This window comes from Scyliorhinus torazame, chromosome 18 (genome assembly GCF_047496885.1).
Source record: "Scyliorhinus torazame isolate Kashiwa2021f chromosome 18, sScyTor2.1, whole genome shotgun sequence".
Classification (NCBI taxonomy): domain Eukaryota; kingdom Metazoa; phylum Chordata; class Chondrichthyes; order Carcharhiniformes; family Scyliorhinidae; genus Scyliorhinus; species Scyliorhinus torazame.
Genome location: NC_092724.1, coordinates 57,776,501 through 57,796,598, shown reverse-complemented (window position 1 = coordinate 57,796,598; position 20,098 = coordinate 57,776,501). Strand labels below are relative to the sequence as shown.

Here is a 20,098-nt window from a genome sequence, read left to right as displayed (position 1 = left end):
AATTCCATAAAATATCTGGAATGAAAAGTCTAATGATGAACATGAAGTCATTGTCGATTGTCGTAAAAATCCATCTGGTTCACTTAATGTCCTTCAGGGAATGAAATCTCATCCTTACCTGGTCTGGCCTACATGTGACTCCAGATCCACGGCAATGTGTGTTGGCTCTTAACTGCCCCCTCAATTAGGGATGGGCAATGAATGCTGGCCTAACCTGCAACGTCTACGTCCCACGAGCACATTTTTTAATAAGTTGATCATTCTTCACTATTGAACTTAAGCGGAGAGTTGGTGGGCTATTTAACTATGGCCAAGGAAAGAACAGGGATCTGGTCAAATGTGTTCCCTGATGTTTATATTGGTGATTTGCCAGGGAAGGGGAGATGTTCACAGGAAAATAATGAGTGTAAGCTTTGGTTTCTGCTGCCAGATGGACCTCCCCAAAGCTGGTTTGGAGTTGGGTTTGGAGGCGAGAGGGCAGGGGTGAAGAGTGGCGTTGTGCTCAGCACCAGAGCAAAACAGTGCATTAATCCATTAAGCTTTTCAGGATACCAAAGTAGATTAACAGTCCTTTGACAGAATCCACCTTAAATTATAATTATACTGAACACTTGTAAACCCGAACATGTGCCGGAGTGTGGCGAATAGGATATTTTCATAGTAACTTCATTGCATTGTTAATGTAAGCTACTTGTGACACAGAGTCTTATATAAAAAATTGTAATGCTTGGAGATGACAGATTACATGTTGCTTTGGTTCCTAATGTGGTGGACATGATGTGGAGATGCCAACGTTGGACTGGGGTGAGCGCAGTAAGAAGTCTTACAACACCAGGTTAAAGTCCAACAGGTTTGTTTCAAATCACTAGCTTTCGGAGCACTGCTCTTTCCTTAGATGAATGAAGAGGTAGGTTCCAGAAACATTTCTATAGACAAAGTCAAAGATGCAAGACGATACTTTGTATGTGAGCATTTGCAGGTAATTAAGCCTCCCATCCATTGACTCCATCTACACCTCCCGCTGCCATGGCAAAGCGGGCAGCATAATCAAAGACCATTCCCACCTGGCTTACTCACCTGAGGAAGGAGCAGTGCTCCGAAAGCTAGTGATTTGAAACAAACCTGTTGTACTTTAACCTGATGTTGTAAGACTTCTTCCTGTAATGTGGTGGAGGGAGAAATAGATATAACAAATTTGAGTGTTTTTTGATGGGCACCTCACCTGGTTGCACTTATTCTTTTATGGCTTCCTCAATTTCTGTGTTCTGTGATCGAAGGTATTGCTGTTGCAGAGTAAATTTCTACATTGCAATGGAGGGTTGGAAAGTGCTGAATGCTTAATTCCAAGAATGTGTAAAGTGTGTGATTGCTAATTATTTGTATTTCACAGACAGTTGTCTTCTGTTTGCATTTGCTTCCAAAACAAGCTAACAGATAGTCCTTTCTGTTACCTTTTGTGTTGTTGTACCTCTTCTCTTTTCAGTAGTCACTGTTCCTTTGTTGTGTCTCTGACTGCCTTCCAGAAATAATGAGCCTCCATCCTTTTCCTTTTCGCATCATGTGTTACGTTTTGGCCAGGAGTGGGGCTAGTGCAGCATTCCTCCAATGTTGCCATGAGCTGGACATAAGGAAGTGTAAAATGGGATCTTTAATAGCCAAGTGAAAATGGTGCTTGGAAGCAAATGGAAAAGAAGTTCATCATAATGCTAATTCATTGCACATCTATGAAAAAACACAAAATACTTCAGATGCTGAAAATCTGAAATAAAAACCAAAAGTGCTGAAATACTCAACAAGTCATCCCTGTGCACGTATATGCATAGAACGTAGAACATCTTTTACCTGAAATGAAAGCATCATTGAAGCTGCTTCCTGTAAAGGTTTCACTTTTGCAGTCATGTTGTAAAAAACATGTGGGAATGTTAAATTAATGTAAATTTCAGGAAAATATTTTATCCCACTGCCACCTCCTTTCTAATAAATGTGCAATGGGTAAACTGGCTTTCACTGCTTTTGTCCTCAGCTGGGTTCATTCTGCAGTATTTTTTAGTGTGAAGTTGAGTGACTACAAATCAGACTTGGCTTATTCAACCATAATAATTAATTTGGTGGCACTTGTAGTGCTGCAGTGTTAAGCATATATTGCTGGTTTTGATCACAGTGCAATTTATATGCTGTAAATGTTGGTAAGATAAAAATTTGCATAGAGGATCTTGAGGGAGCAGGTGGTGCATTGTCTTTCTACTGATCTATGGCCATGCTGGTTTTTTATAAAAGTTCTGGCATGACTTGAAAGACCTTCTTTCTGCTAATATGACTTTGGTACGTGACTTAGCTCTTGGGTTAAGTTAAACCGTGGATGAATGTTTAGCTGGGATCATGTGTGCAGAGTACACTTTGACAATATAACACAAAGTGTGATTAAAGGGTTTTAGAAAACCTGCAACTAGCTGTACTTCAATTTCTGACTTGTTTGTATAAGGAGTTGCTTTTACTCAATGTAGTCAACAAAACTTTGGGTGCCTATGCAGATTACAGTTTAAATCAAGATAGCGGATGATAAAATTACAGCTTTTCCTTCCTGGGAGTTCAGCTGGGATTTTGCTGACCAAACAATTATTTTTAAATAGGACACAGCCTCGGATATGGATTTGTAAATTATGTGGCCGCCAAAGATGCAGAGCGAGCTATTAACACGCTTAATGGTCTGAGGCTGCAGTCAAAAACTATAAAGGTAAGTCCCATAACTTTGTGAATGTTTCACAGTATGCAGACCATAGAATCCTTCCAATGCAGAAGGCGGTCATTCAGCCCATCGAGTTTGCACCAACATCTTTGGACTGTGGGAGGAAACCGGAGCACCTGGAGGAAACCCACGCAGATAAAGGAAGAACATCCAAACACCACATGGATAGTCACGCATGACAGGAATTGAACCCGGGTCCATGGCGCTGTGAAGCTGCAGTGCTAACCACTTGTGCCACCATTTAATCTTTCCCCATTACCCGTCTCAAATTCCATGACGTGTGTTGCTCCTGGATGTTTTGTCCTCTTCCTTAGCCTAAAGGTGAAGCCAGTTATGGCGAGCTACTTTTGCTCTCACTAACATTAATAACTTGAAGAAACATGGCACCTTGATTGGCTTAATTCCATGCTGGGAAAGTTTATCAACTGATCTATCATGGTGCTTAAATATTGGGTTATGAATTGTGTTGTACAAAATTTCACCACTGATGAGGTTCAAATCTCATGGTTATAGTAATTTATATTTTTAAAAAATATTCAGTGGGCTTTGAGTTCCAGCAACAGGTTTCCCTGGAGTTCGGTTTTGATTGGAGATAAGGTCCTCCCTTAATTGCCATCTTCAGTTTAAATTTTGTGCAACTCGTTAGAACATACTATCTGTGCCTGTAGGCTGAACCCTGAGATCAAGTGTATACACACTCTAGGAGAAAAGTGGCTGAGCACTGTGTATCATAGAATACCGGACAGTACAGGCCCTTCAGCCCACGATGTTGTGCCGACCATTTATCCTAATCTAAGATCAACCTAACCTACACCCCTTCAATTTACCGCTTAAATGTCCCTAATGACTGACTCCAACACCTCTGCTGGCAGTGCATTCCACACACCCACCACTCTCTGTGTAAAGAACCTACCTCTGACATCTCCCCTATACCTTCCTGCAATCACCTTAAAATTCTGTCTCCTCGTGACAGCCATTTCCACCCTGGGGAAAAGTCTCTGGCTATCCACTCTATCCATGCCTCTCATCACCTTGTACACCTCTATCAAGTCACCTCTCTGCCTTCTTCACTCCAGTGAGAAAAGCCCTAGCTTCCTCAACCTTTCTTCATAAGTCCAGTCCAGGCAGCATCCTGGTAAATCTCCTCTGTACCCTCTCCAAAGCATCCACATCCTTCCTATAATGAGGCGACCAGAACTGGACACAATATTCCAAACGTGGTCTAACTAGAGTTATAAAGCTGCAGCAAAACCTCTCTAAAACTCAATCCCCCTGTTCGTGAAAGCCAACACACCATATGCCTTTTTTTTTTGTAAAATATTTTTATTCTCCATTTTCACATTTTTTCCAGAATTTACACCCCACCCACAAGCAGTAAATGGTAACAAATACAAAGTCAATTTCCTTATCAACAGCAACAATCCCATCCTCCCACCACCCCAAGCAACGACCCACCTGACAATATAAACATCAAATCGAACAAACCCTCCCACGGTAGGACAAACAAAGGAGGAATAAAAGAGAAAGGAATTAGGAATCGCCTATGGACACCACTAACCTATAGAGTCCCTCCCAACACCCCCCCCCCCTAACATTCAATGCCATCCAATCCCCAAAAGAGTACCGTAGATGACACCCATGCATTGCAAGCCCCTCCCCGGCTCCTCGCCTCCACTTCCTCTTACAAAAACCCTCCCCCCAACCTCGGTTCCTTCCCCCCATCTTTCCACCCTGGCTCGACTCATCGGGACCTATTCTGCCAGGCTCCGATGGCTGCAGCCCCTCCCCCCCCCACCTCACTCCCGTTCACTGGCTAGCTTAAACTGGCCAGCGTGGAGGCCTCCGCCCGGGTCTCTTTCCCTCTTGCACGGCCCCAGGAAAACGAAGAAATCCCCTTTAGCACACAAACCCCACATACACACCCAAGCTCCAAAGAACCCTCATTGCAAGTGAAAGTCCCCTCTCTTCCCTTGTCCAAGTATAGACAACGTTGGCTAATTTAGCGCATACACCCGCCGCAGTGAAAAAATCATTACATGAGGCTACATCAGTACATGACCACTTTTCAATTCAGCCACAGTCCTTCTGCCTTCGCAAACTCCTCCGCTGTCCCGAAATAAAAGTCCTTGGAATTGTGGGTCACCCTCAACTTAGCTGGGTATACTATGCCGCACCGCACCTTACTGATGTACAGCGCCTTCTTCACCTGGCTGAGGGCAGCCCGCCTCCTCGCCAGCTCCACCGTAAAGTCCTGATATATGCGTATACCAGCTCCAGTGCACTGCACCACCTGCTTCTGTTTTGCCCAGCACAGGACCTTCTCCTTCACACTGTACCTACGAAAACACAGAGTCACTACTCTTGGCGGCTCACTCTCCTTTGGTACAGGCCTCCACGACCGATGAGCCCGATCCAGTTCATATCGGGAGGGATCATCACCCTCCCCCAATAGCTTCATCAACATCGTGGCAAAATACTCAGTCGGCCTCAGGCCTTCCACTCCTTAGGGAAGACCCACAATCCTCAGATTCTGTCGCCTGAATCTGTTTTCCAAGTCGTCCATTTTGGCTCGCCGACCCTCGTTGATCTCTATCACCTTCCGCATCTCCTTCCCCATCGAGGTAAGTTGATCGCTGTGCTGTAACAATGTCTCTTCCACTTCCTTCAGTGCCACGCCTTGCTCCCGTACCTTCGCCACTGCGTTCAATACCGTCGCCCTCACCGGGGCAATCGCCTCCTCCACCAGCACTTTCAATACCGCCCCCATCTCCTTCCTCCATGTGTTTTGTGAACTGCCTTTCGAGTTCCGCGGCCATCACTGTAGTCATTTCTTCAGCCGTGGGCAATGCGGCCTCCCCGGTGCCCCAGCCTCCATTTTTCTTGGCGTCCCCGCGGTGACCTTCCTACTCCCCGACGGACTTTCAGCTGTTTTTTTCACGGCTGTTTTTTTACTTAATCTCAACATCCATCTTCACTGTGCCTTCTCCCTGCTTTTGACGCCTCTGTTACCCCTGGGACCGGGCGTTAGACCCCGAAAATGCCGTTCCCGAGCGGGAGCCTTCCAATGTGCGGCTGCCTCCCGCCCGCCTTCACCGGAAGCCCCATCACCATATGCCTTCTTAACAACCCTATCAACCTGGGTGGCAACTTTGAGGGATCTATGTACGTGGACCTCAAGATCCCTCTGTTCCTCCACACTTCCAAGAATCCTGCCTTTAACCCTGTATTCAGCATTCAAATTCGACCTTCCAAAATGAATCACTTCACGTTTATCAAGGCTGAACTCCATCTGCCACTTCTCAGCCCAGCTCTTCATCCTGTCAACGTCCTGTTGTAACCTGTAACAACCCTCAACACTATCTACAACTCCACCAACCTGTGTGTCATCGGCAAACTTACTAACCCTTCCACTTACTCATCCAAGTCATTTATAAAAACCACAAAGAGCACAGGTCCCAGAACAGATCCTTGTGGGATACCACTGGTCACCGACCTCCAGGCGGAATCCTTTCCATCCACTACCACTGGCTGTCTTATTTTGGCCAGCCAATTCTGTATCCAGACAGCCAAATTTCCCTGTATCCCATGCCCCCTAACTTTCTGAATGAGCCTACCATGGGGAACCTTATCAAATGCCTTACAGAAATCCATATACACCACATCCAGTGCCTGACCTTCATCAATGAGGCTTGTGAGGCATGACCTGCCCCTCACAAAGCCATGCTGACTATCTTTAATCAAACTATGTTTTTCTAAACAATCATAAATCTTATCTCTCAGAATCCTTTCCAATATTTTGCTCACCACAGACGTAAGATGGGTCTGTAATTCCCAGGTATTTCCCTATTCCCTTTCTTGAATAGGGGAACAACATTCACCTCCCTCCAATCATCCGGCACTACTCCAGTGGAGAGTGAGGACGCAAAGATCATTGCCAACTTCCTGTAGTAACCTTGGGTAAATCCCGTCAGGCCCAGGGGACTTGTCTATCCTGATGCTTTTCAAAATTTCCAGCCCATCCTCCTTCTTAATATCAACCTGTTCGAGTCTATTAACCTGATTCGCACTGTTCTCATGAGCAACAAGGTCCCTCTCTAGTAAATACTGAAGCAAAGTATTCATTTAGGGTCTCCCCATCTCATTTTTGAGTTTCTTCCTGGCTACCTTGTAACCTCAAGAGCCGAGTCAGATCCTTGCTTCCTCAACCTTACGTAAGTTTCCTTCTTCCTCTTGACTAGAAGCTCCACTTCTCTTGTCATCCAAGGCTCCTTCACCTTACCATTCCTTCCTCGTCTCTGGGACAAAACAATTCAGCACTCAACAAGTGCTCCTTAAACAATCCCCACATTACTGTTGTGCATTTCCCCAAAAACAATTGTTCCCACTTTATGCTCCTCAGCTCCTGTCTAATGGCAAATTTCCCCTCCCCCAATTAAATACCTTCCCATACTATGTGTTCCTATCCCTCTCCATGACTGTGGTAAAGGTCAAGGAATTGTGGTCACTGTCACCAAAATGCTCTCCACCGAGACATCTGACACCTGGCCTGGTTCGTTGCCGAGCAACAAGTCCAATATGCCCCCCCCCCCCCCCCCCCCCCCCCCCCAGTCGGCCTATCTACATAGTGAGTCAGGAATCCTTCCTGTACACACCCGACAAAATCTGCTCTATCCACACCATTTGCACTACGGAGGTTCCAGTCAATATTAGGGAAGTTGAAGTCACCCATGACAACAACTCTGTTAATTCTGCACTTTTCCAAGATCTGCCGCCCAATCTGTACCTCTATCTCTGCTGCTATTCGGGGGGGGGGGGGGGGGTCTATAGAAAACTCCCAATAAAATAACTGCTCCTTTCATATTTCTGACTTCCACCCATACTGACTCAGTAGACAAACCCTCCTCAACTACCTCCTTTACCTCCTACCCAGCTGTGGTGCACTCCCTAATTAACAGTGCCACTCCCCCTCCTCTTTTACCTCCCTCCCTATTCTTCTGAAAACATCTAAACCCCGGAACATCTAACAACCATTCCTGCCCCTGTGAAATCCATGTCTCCGTAATGGGCACAACATCGTAGTTCCAAGTACTGACCCATGCTCTAAGTTCATCTCCCTTATTCCTGACACTTCTTGCATTGGAACAGACACACTTTAACCCATTCCACTGAGTGCAACTTTGCCCTACCAACTGTCTATCCTTCCTCACAGACTTGCTGCATACTATTTCTGCCTGTTCAACGGCTACCCTATCCTTTGATCCATAGCTCTGGTTCCCACCCCCCTGCCAAACTAGTTTAAACCCTCCCGAAGAGCTCCAGCAAACCTCCCACCCAGGATATTGGTGCCCCTCCAGTTTAGGTGCAATCCGTCCTTCATGTACAGGTCCCACCTTCCCCAGAAGATATCCCAATGATCCACATATCTGAAGCCTTCCCTCCTGCACCAGCCCTGTAGCCACGTGTTCAGCTGCACTCGCTCTTTGTTCCTTGCCTCACTTGCACGTGGCACCGGTAGTAATCCTGAGATTACTACACTGCTTGCCCTGCTCTTTAGCTTCCAGCCTAACTCCCTAAAATCACTTTTTAGATCCTCATCCCTTTTCTTAGCTATGTCGTTGGTGCCTATGTGCACCACGACTTCTGGTTGCTCCCCCTCCCCCTTAAGAATACTGTAGACTCGATCCGAGACATCCCTGGCCCTGGCACCCGGGAGGCAACATACCTTCCGGGAGTCTCGCTCACGACCACAGAATCTCCTATCTATTCCCCTAACCATCGAGTCTCCTATCACTATTGCTTTTCTATTCTCCCCCCATCCCTTCTGAACCACAGAGCCAGACTCAGTGCTAGAGACCTGGCCGCTAGGGCCTTCCCCCGGTAGGTCATCCCCCCCAACAGCACCAAAAACGGTATACTTGTTTTGAAGGGGAACGGCCAAGAGGGATCCCTACACTGTATTCACATTCGTTTTCTTTCCCCTGACTGTAACCCAGCTACTCTTGTCCTGTACCTTGGGTGTGGCTACCTCCCTGTAACTCTTCTCTATTAACCCCTCTGCCTCCCGGACGATCCGAAGTTCATCCAGCTCCAGCTCCAGTTCCCTAACACGGTCTCTGAGGAACTGGAGGTGGGTGCACTTCCCACAGGTATAGTCAGCGGGGATACCAATGGTATCCCTCACCGCCCACATCCTACAGGAGGAGCTTGCAACTGCTCTAGCCTCCATTTCCTCTTACCTTACAGAATATAGCTGCCCTGTGGACCAACTGGAACTCCGCCCTCCGGCTCTGCTCCCAGTCAGCTGCACTCTCTGTAAACTCCCGGCTCCCTTCTCGCTCTTTGAGGAAATGAAAGGAGCACCTTACTCTCTCCTCACCTAACTCTCACTATAGCACTCAAATGCACCCAAATTCAGCACTCCGTGCAAACAAATTCTGCGCTGCCTGGCTCACCTTTATTCTGTGACTCTAGCCTCTGAAAACTGGCCTAATCCAATTAACTGATTAACACCAGCTGCAAGTAGCTACAAGTAGAACCTTTGTTTAAAGCTGATTGAAAATTCACCTACTTCTGAACCAAACAGCAACTTTAAAAATATACCCTTTATATTTCCTCACGTTCTTCTTTATACCAAAATGATTCACTTCACACTTCTCTGCATTAAATTTCATCTGCCATTTGAACACCCATTCTACCAGCCTATCCATACCTTTTAAAGGTTATCACTTTCGCAATCACAGTTCACAATATTTCCAAATTTTGAAGTTGTGCATGTGCATCTAATTCCAGCTTATTATACACACCAAGAAGAACTGGAGTCCTAACAACAACTTCTGGGAAACCCCACTAAACACCTTCCTCCAGTCCAAAAAACAACGATTCACCACCCCCTCTCGGTTTTGTCGTTCAGCCTGTTTCTCTTCCATGCTCCTATTGACCTGTATGTCATGTGTTCTAACTTTGCTGACAAGCTTCCACATTTTTTGAAAGTCTATGTACACCACATCAACATTACCCTCCACATTAACCTTCTCTATTATCTCGTTTAAAAAACTGAAAAAAAGTTAAACATGATTTATGTTCAAATCCATGCTGGCTTTCCTTAATTAATCTACATTTGTCCAAGTGACTGTTAAGTTTGTCCTGATTTATTATTTCTATGAACTTTCCCACCACGGAGGCTAAACTGACTGATCTGTAATTGCTGGGATTCTCCTTGCACCGTTTATTGAACAAGGGTGTGCCATTTCTCTGGCACCACCCTTGTATCCAGGGAAAACTGGAAGATAATGGCAAGTACAGGAGCAAGGATGGCATACTGCAGCTGTACAGTGCCTTGGCGAGGCCACACCTAGAATATTGTGTGCAACTTTGGTCACCAAGAAAGGATATACTTGCCATAGAAGGTGTACATCGATGATTCGCCCGACCAACTCCTGGGGTGGCAGGACTGTCGTACCAAGAGAGATTGGATTGACTGGACCTATATGCATTGGAATTTGGAAAAATACGAGGGAATCTAACTGAAATGTATAAAATTCTGACAGGGTTCGACAGACTGGATTCCAGGGATGTTGTTTCCTCTGGCTGGGGCGATCTAGAACAAGGGGTCACAGTCCCAGGATATGGGGTAGGCCATTTAGAAATGAGATGAGGAGAAACCTCTTTACTCGGAGGATGGTGAACCTGTAGAATTCTCCGCCACAGACAACTGGGTAAATAGCTGAATATATTTAAGACCGGATTAGATACCACAGCTGTTATCCATAGACACCTTCAAAAAGAAATGCTCCAGTCAATGTTTGCTCCAATCAATGTTTTGACATCAACAATTAAATCTATCTGCAAAGTCTCTTGTAGTCTATTTGTTAATAGGATCAAGTAAAATATTGCACCACAGATGTATATTAAAATTTGACGCTAATGTACATCAATGTTCCTTCTTAATCTCCAAAATACTTCCACTATTATACCAACCTATAACTTAATGTTTAAAATCTCAAAATGTGCTGTTCAGATAAAGTCTAAGATCAGGGTGAAATCTGTTCTTCACAAATGACTGTTATTTGAAAGGTTTCATACGCCCGGCCAAGCTCTGACAGCATTAAGGATGCAAACCTATATGTGAGTGGGCTGCCAAAGACAATGACTCAAAAGGATTTAGAGCAGCTATTTGGGCGTTATGGCCGGATCATCACATCTCGTGTCCTCGTTGACCAAGTCACAGGTGGGTAACCTTTACTTTTTTATCAATGATAAAAGGAATATATGTAAATATGCATGAAGTCGATCTTTGTAACCTTGGAATATTGTCTTTGAGCTTGCGTCAGACTGCATTAAAGTGGACCTAGCTAGCCCACTCTGGTGCACGTTTATTAACTTGTTGAATCATGAGTGTCAAAACATCTCTGGGAACTTGGCTTTTTCCCCCCCATATTTATTTCCCATTATTCCTGTTGTCTAGATATGGGTCAGCTGACACCAGGGGTTCTCCTGAGTGCAGGTCAGGCATTTTTTTTGCTTAATAACATTTTAATTGTTAAGCATTCAAAAATTATTAAGTAATGTCAGTAGTCCAGTCACCTGCAAATGCTCTGGATTACATTTTCCAAATTATTTTGACAACATTTCAAAAGATAGCTTTGACTGCTTCTTCAGCCATGGTTTCCCAGTTAATTCAGCCGAAATGCACTAATCTGGTTAAATTGTCTATGACACTCCTGTACAACATCACAATTGGGAGTTTTTCTATGTGTTACATTTAAACTGTTGAAGTGAAAATATTCTATCCATGAACTTTAACCTCAGAGCAAATATTGACGACCTTTATGAACTACTACTTAATGGAGCTTTTTCCTGTAATTAGAATTGCAGCCGGTCTTAATATCACATTTTTAATATGCTTTTTTAAACATTCAAATAATTTAACTTAATATACCAGAGCAAATCAACAGGTTACATTTTATAAACCAATTGTAAATTGATTGCTATTACACTCATCTACATCATCTGTTCTTCTTTTGGTAGCAAACTGTTTTAGTAAATCCTTATCTGTTTTCAGGTATGTCCAGGGGAGTGGCTTTTATTCGGTTTGACAGGAAATCTGAAGCAGATGAAGCTATTAATAATCTGAATGGGCACAAACCACCTGGTGCTGTTGAGCCTATTACGGTAAAACTTGCAGCCAATCCTAACCAGAAAACAAATGCATCACTGCTGGCACAACTGTACCATTCACCAGCAAGGCGCTTTCCAGGACCATTGCACCATCAGGCACAGAGATTCAGGTGTGTTCTGTCAGTCTCACTGGTGCTAATTCTGAATTGCTTTTTTTTTATCAATGAGGAGGAAGCAAGAAGTAACATGAAAGACTACTTCACCTTTTATGGATTTCATCCACCTTTTACTTCAAGATTACTTCGTACAGTGATTCATTCAGTACTAAAAAATTACTTCAATCCTCGTGGACTCTTGATGCAGCATTGTTTTGCCACTATTTTCCTGTTAGACTTTATTGTGGACTCTTTCAGATATAGTACTGAACTTTGCAACTAGGGTAGCTGATGTGCTTGACCATTCATTAATGAACACCAATTTGGACTCTGATTAACTTAGATAATTTGTCAAATTTCTGTTTATAGTATAAATAGATTTGTCATTTCTCATTGTCCCTTATGACAGTGAATGCTGAAAAGATGATGGGCATGTCCAGAATGGCTTATTCATCGAGGGGTCACTAAACACTGCTAAATGATCTGTTTGAGCTGCACGCAGAAAAATACTTTTCACTGTACCTCCGTACACGTGACAATAAACAAACAAATTCAAATTTTATGAGGGAATGGATATTCAAATATTTCTTGTAGCAGTGAACAAGATCCATTTTTCCGTACCATCAAATGATGTACAAATTATTAAATCCATTCTGTCCATTTTGATTTAGGTTGACTCATCATTCAACACCATGGCAGCCCCAAGTATATATTGTGCTTTTGGTGTTTTCAACCCACACCATGTCTGTAGCTTCCTCTCCATTTTTTTCACCATTATTTTTCTAATTTTTCCCTGTTTATTTTGCTGGTCTCTGCCACAATGGGGAAGAGGTGAGGTGACAACATCATTGCTATTAAGCCTGAGACTTGAGAAGAATGCTGGAAACCGCGCTGTTTGTTTGTGGAAATGACAGATTGAAAGAAGTTTTATTCTGATGATGTGAAATTATTAGGTGACAATCCTTAGGCTCAATGGCTTTCTAACAGCTATTTTGGCTAGTGCTAAGTAGGTTGGCCAAGCCTCAACAGCAACCCTTCTCTCACCTCTAGCCACATATGATTAAGAGCAAGTGAGTGCAAAGGACTTGCTTGGGACTGGTGGGGAGAAGCAACCGACTCAAAAGTTATCTTCCAATGAAGAATTTTTAAAAATCAAGCAGATTCAATGGGGATGCAAAGGCTAATATGCTTATCACCCCAGCCATGTTGCTTTACCCTTTAAGCGAGGACGTGCCTCAAAAATTTACAATACTATATGTCTGACTGGGTGGGAGAAATAAATTCCTTGTGACAAGCCCCATCTGTTGAATGGCAAGTTTGGCGAGAGCGATCCTTAGTAAACATGTTCAGAGCCACTTTGTGGCCACCTCCACTACTGGCATCACAGCATACTCGTGAAGAGACACTAACAGTGCTGTACGTTACTAAGGAGTGTCCCTTCTACAGAGTCAGTAGCGGACTAATCGGCATAATCTTCGGAATGAGGATGTTACTTGGCTTCGGGGATTTTCATTTGCTAAATAAAATTGGATGGGAGAAATTAACTGTTGGAGATATGTGCATCTGCCTAATGTGAATACTGGCACCACTGTCTGATAGTTCAGGTCTCCATTGATGTAGAAACAAAAGTTCAAGGAGTGGACTGCGCCACCATATGATGTAGATGACTATATATTCCAAAATTAATGTAATTTTAGATTTGCATCTGACATTTGAAAATGCTTTCTTTATCTTGTCAAAAATGTCTAGCATCAGCTATTACTGTGTGCTCCAAATCTAGCTAGTAACTTTAGGTTTCTCCAGATACTACCTTTACAATGAAGTTTGCAAGAAAATTGCAGGATTTGGCATTAGGCACTTTATCAATATTATGCAGCTTCGTCTTTTGACTAGAATATGGTAATAGTTTGGATGCTTTTATGTTTGGTAATTCTGTAGTTCAGGTTGCAGGATAGTAAAGCTAATGAACCAACTTTGGGTAGGATTTTCCACGCGCACTCATGGTGTGTTTCGCGGAGATGGCCCGGCATTGGCCGAGGGCAGGATGTTCTGATCCCACTGCTGTCAACGGGGTTTCCCGCCCTGTGCACCCCGCAGTCAGTGGGATCAGAAGATCCCGCCAGCGAGAACAGTCGAAAACCTTTGGCCTTTGTATTTGTCTCGATAAAGCTGCGCCTTTGTAACAGCGTATCTAAAAGCTGCAGTGGCAAGGAAACTATACTTGTTTGTGTGTAGAATGAATCTGACAAGGAAACTTGATAACCCTTTGACTGCACTTGTGTAAAAATGCACAATAGAGTTGTGTTGGACTACAGTGTAGGGGTTTGCTTTATATCAGTTTTTAGTGAAAGGTTTTTGCTCTGGATGAAGTGTTAATTCCTGGATTTGTCCAAATTGATCAGTCCCATTAAGACTGACTCAATGGCTTAACACCGATAGTCTTCCCAATCCCCAGTAATGCACTTTTTATTGTCCTTTTATTTATTTTCTTCATAGGGCAAGGGTATGAGAATTTTTACTAATTTTCATTTGTTTTCGACACTTTGAAGCTTTTGCCACCAACTTAAAGTTAATTTTCTTTGTTTGTTTGTTAGGTTTTCGCCGATGAGTGTTGACAATATGAGTAGTTTGTCAGGTGTGAACGTTGGTGGTCACAATCCATCTGGCTGGTGCATCTTCATCTACAACCTGGGCCAAGACGCAGATGAGGGGATCCTGTGGCAGATGTTTGGCCCATTCGGAGCTGTGACCAATGTCAAAGTTATACGTGATTTCAACACCAACAAATGCAAAGGGTTTGGCTTTGTAACCATGACAAACTATGAAGAGGCTGCCATGGCCATTGCTAGCCTGAATGGCTATCGCCTCGGAGACAAAATCCTCCAGGTCTCCTTCAAAACCAGCAAGTCACACAAGGTGTAATTTAAAGCTTGTGCTCATTTGTAAGCATTCGATTAGAAATACACTGCTGAACGGTGAATAAGTCCACTAGTGTAAAGCAACTCTTACTGTTGTGACAGAAGTGTTTTGTCTACCATTCTAGATGAATAAGTGAAAAGGATTTTTTTATATTAGTACTCTGGGATGCAACTAACATGAAATGTTCAAAAGTTTGATACATTTCCTTCCATGTTCACCTTCTTCCTACCCACCCAAAAAAGGAGGGTAAAATACTGAACTGTATAGTAGTTCCATGAATTTGAAATAATATCGCTTTAAATTGCAATATTCATTCCATTCTAATATAATCAGTTGTGTAACTAGCAGTTCTTGGTTGATTCCTGCAATTTTGTTAGCATAGGCGTTACGCATTAGTAAACCTTTTTGAATTAAAATGTTGATTTGTGCCTGTATCATTAATATGTTTAGTATTAAGTTCATCCAGACTTCTGAGCTATGGCTGTAATTTACAGTTTTCTGTAGGTAGGTGTAAATGGCGCACCTTCTGTGTCCTCCTTGTCTCATGCAATATGGAGCTAGGTGCAAAACAATTCAGTTTTAATTCCTGACATAAGTATGTGAGCCAATAATCTTAATGAGATTTAATGTACAGTACTAAAATGGAGCAGATGACTAGCAAATTTGCCAAATTTCTGGGTGAAAGGAACATTTTGGTTGGGAAGTTTCATGTAATACAGGATTAATTCTCCTTGGAATATTATCCTAGAAATTCAAACCTTTGAACATTTGTAGGTTTGTTGCACCCCATCTAGTGAACTCCATTTCTTTTTTAAAAAGTTTTTGTTTTTTGCATAATTGACATGCTAAGTTGGGATAATGCGTCAGAATAGAAAGTACTTAATGTTTTTTCATGCAGGTTAGCTGTCAACACGAAGCTTTGTTAAAATAGATTTAAAGAAGACTAATCTAAAGTTTTTACAAACTGCCTTTGAACTTAGTTAATGTTCTGTTATATAATTTCTTTTCATTTTGTTTCCTTTGTTTTGTTTGACTATTGATTTTACTTTTGCATTTATGATCATTAAATTTGTTTTGTTTTGCTCCAATTTTGTTTTGTTTTTGTTATTTTTCTGTTTTAAAGTTCATTTGCTGTTTAGCGCTTCAGAATTTTGTTTTAGAATTAAGGGTAGGGATTGAGGGGCCAGTGTGCAGACAGGCACCTGATCTTTAGGTACCCTGCCAAAGAGTTTTACACCTTATGCTGAAGTGGGCTTCACAGAGCATCTATTTTTATAAATAAACTTTTTACAGGAGTGCTAGCAGGGAATTTTGAGTGGAAAGTTTTGTATGCCAACTGGTGAGCTTTTAAATAAATTAACCAGACTACAACCTTCAGTAGACCGTTAGCTGTAGCCGGCTTTTAAATCTTTTTAGACACAAATCCACTGGTCCTGTTTGAATTAGGAAAGGTTGCAAAGAGGGAGGTGAAGTTGTATTACTGATGTTCAGTGCATGATTATGAATCGTGGTTGGAAAAACTAAACTATTTAGACCCGTGGTAAATGCACACTCCAATTTAGCCTCAAATGTATGGGTAAGGGAGCTGATACCAAATATTCCATTACTTTGGACATATGTAAAACACCAGAATATGATTTGTGATTGTTATTGGAGTATCTCAAAATATGAATAGTTAAGAAAAGTGGACTTTCAGTTGACCTCCTTTTCTCATTCCCCAGCTCCCTAGTACTTCAAAACTCCTGAAGGAAGAAGCTGGAGGAAAAGCACTTGAGTTTTCAGAAACAAAAACATTTTGAACTTGCAAAATTGTAATGAAACTTTTGCAGTTTCTGGGAGCTGAAGGCAGTAAGGCCTGATCTAAGGTTCTCATTCCTCATTTGAAGGCCCCTTTTCTCCTAATGTTGCCTGCACGTTGTAGTTTCCAGTGTTAAATGCAGTTTAGTCTTACTCCAAGAACAAATCGATTATAGTGACGTTTCAAATTTTAATTTAATGCTGTTGTTTAAATATCAATTGCATTCTGATGGAAAATAGAAGTTTTCCACGCAAAGAATAATATTTGGGATGTAATTTGGATCTGAAATAATTAAGAATAGTCTGCAGAGGAGGAAAACAAAGCTGTTGGGTTATCTGCGTCTGTGAGAAAATGTGGTTCACAGCTAATTATTCACTATTCTAAACATTTATTATTCAGCTAATTAAATGCATTCAGTTCCTCAACCATATTCAGAACATGTTGTAAAGGAATCTGGCTGACAGCTTGTGCATTTGTTGTGAGAGTTTACATTTTCTGGTGAAATCAGGTTTAGTATGTTTGAAGAATGGTTTTTGCTAGGACTTTGTAATACTCAACAGTATACTTTGCCACAAATATGATGTGACAAAAGTTGCTTTTGGTACTTTGAGATTGAAATGATAAAGCTTTTGATATCCGAATTGTTTTAGTTGATTTCTAGGCCAGTTTGTATGTAATGACAAGCCAATAATTCTACTCGCTAAAAAGTGAATGGTCAACTATTAATTTATTTTGTGACCAGAGGACTGGTGCTGTATTTTTCCAACTAAAGGGTAATGTGCAATTACTGGTTGGACACGCGTCATAACCATTGCTCTTTATTCTCCCATTCGGCACACTTTAGAACACGATACAGCTTGACGGTTAAACCAAGTGGATTTAACTTCCACCTATCTTCATCCATAATTCATACTTGCTCTCTGCTTATTTACCACACAGCATCTAGTTAATTTGAATTTAATTCTGTCAATACTGCATTTGTTTATGCAGTGTAATGTGTATAAAGGCAATTCTGCTGCCCTTTACAAAAACACAAACTGAGATGGAGCTCTCACTACAGATATCAGACTGATCTGCAACTAGTCATCCTCTGGCCTGGTTTTTTGGGTGGGGCATTAAGAAACCATCGATGCCTTATCTCAATAGGACACTAAATTATTTTTCAAAGAAGTGAAGAATCAGCAGATCAGTTGTCTTGTATAAAAAGGTATGCGTCATGATGATTTTGTTTGCATTGATTCCTGGTTGCAAGGGATATCCGTGTGTCAGCACTCTAATTTATTACCGTTCTAATTTGTTATTTCAACATGCTCCCTCCACAATAGTTGGCTATAATAGTACTTTGTTATCCTGTAATCGGTGTAAGTAGCTATAAAAGGTTTCTCACCAGCTTACAATCTTTTTAATTTAAAAACACATCGCCTATCAGTGCATGAGTTCCTAACATTCCAAAGATGACTGCACAACCATTCAGGTGAAGGTGGCTGTAATTATAAACATAATCTTCCCCCTACCCCATCTCCCAGTTGTACATCTTTTACCCAAACTAAAGTTTCAGGATGTGCTTTTCTCACGATTAATGCTGTCGAAAGAATTCCCTGCCATGTATTTCTTTGTCTTTTCTTACCATCTTCCAATCCCTGTTCCTGCCTGCAACTAAAGAAATAAGCATACTTCCAGTGCAAGCATAATTTACTTTTCAACTGTAAAACCTGCAGCATATGGGTTGATGTTTTCTTGCTCTAAGTGACATTATCAGAAGGACATTGTTGATGTCTGAAATAACTTAAGACAGTTTAAAAAAAAATAAAAAATTTAAGTAATTTCTCTTTCTCTTTGGTTCTCACCAAACTATTTTGTGCTATTATTCATCCCCAAGATAGAGCTGTAAAATACATTTTGAAGAGGCCCAATTATTAGTCTATATGTCAGGATCCCAGACGGGAATCCAATTTTTAAACAAATTTAGTGTCCAATTCATTTTTTCCAATTAAGGGGCAATTTTGTGTGGCCAATCACCTACTCTGCACAGCTTTGGGTTGTGGGGGTGAAACCCACCCAAACATGGGAAAATGTGCAAACTCCACACTGACAGTGACCCAGAGCTGGGATCGAACCTGGGACCTCGGCGCTGTGAGACAGCAGTGCCAAACACTGTGTCACCGTGCTGCCCCAATTTTGTTAGGATCCCGAACGATAACTCAACTATTTAAATCTGTAAAAATGAATAAATGTTACAGCACAACAGGAGTGATAACACTGACCAATAGGTATATTTTATGTTAAAACAAACCAACTGAATCACCTCTGTTCCGATTAGAGTTCTAGAACCTACTGACTCTTCAGGCAGACTTGCTCCTCCTATTAACTACATCATCTGTACCCATAGCATAAGGCGTTATTTTGTCTCCTCTTGCAAGATGTCCCTTGACTTATGTAGCCAGCACCAAATACAATACACCTCATAAATTATCTACAACCCAGGGGTCCTTCAAAGCTAAGCAATATTCCATTAGCTAGCTACGAGTGAACAAGTAAATGGTTCTTCAGATATATCTCTGAAGAAGAACACTTCATCTGCAAATCAATGATTACTTTTACAATATCTTAATCACAGCCCTAGCAGTCATACTGTCTGGATGCTTCTTAACCCAAGTTTTAATAACATTATTGAAATATAAACTGTGACAATTTCTTAAATTCATCACAATTATTCCTCTACTTTGCGTCCGTACACTGCAAATGGCTGCTAAGCCCCGCTATAAAGAAAGTTTTGTCCCCAAAGGCCATAATTAGCATGAGTAATTTATGTTCCATACCTGGGCTGGGTATTTGAAATGTTAAGTCAATTAGACTGTACCAGTAAAGTTGACAAGAGACGACTGAATGTTACAACTTGCAGGTTAACAAATTTGGATAGTGCTGACCAGGCTCCCTTTTAAGAAGCTCTGAAAATATAGCTGTATTTCGTGTAGTCATTGCTAATTTGTAATCTGGTGTAAAAGAACTGCACAAGCTGAGGAATTTTGGTAAAAGCATGCTACAGACTGGATATATAATGCTAATCGCATGCATCATTCTGGAGTAGTCTTTCCAGATTGTCGTTTTAATGATTAGACTGGTCACTTTCTCTCGATTTTCTTAGCAGAATCTGACTTCTGCCACTCTTAAAATGTGTGTGTGTAGATCAGGGGCGGCATGGTAGCACAGTGGTTAGCACAGTTGCTTCACATCTCCAGGGTCCCAGGTTTGATTCCCGACTTGGGTCACTGTCGTGCAGATTCTGCACGTTCTCCCCGTGTCTGCGAGGGTTTCCTCCGGGTGCTCCGGTTTCCTCCCACAGTTCAAAGATGTGCAGGTTAG

The 20,098-nt window shown here is 42.1% G+C and overlaps 1 protein-coding gene across 2 annotated transcripts in view; it reads left to right on the top strand.

The window, feature by feature from the left end:
* The window catches only part of LOC140395230 (ELAV-like protein 1), a 37,513-nt gene extending 21,488 nt beyond the window's left edge, over positions 1-16,025 (top strand). For both annotated transcript variants that reach the window (XM_072482773.1, XM_072482774.1), the window contains exons 3-6: positions 2,631-2,734; positions 10,820-10,973; positions 11,808-12,033; positions 14,613-16,025. In XM_072482773.1, coding sequence (XP_072338874.1) covers positions 2,631-2,734; positions 10,820-10,973; positions 11,808-12,033; positions 14,613-14,940 — 812 coding nt within the window. In that variant the 3' untranslated portion in view covers positions 14,941-16,025. The remainder of the gene's footprint in view (positions 1-2,630; positions 2,735-10,819; positions 10,974-11,807; positions 12,034-14,612) is intronic.
* Positions 16,026-20,098: the final 4,073 nt, after the last annotated feature.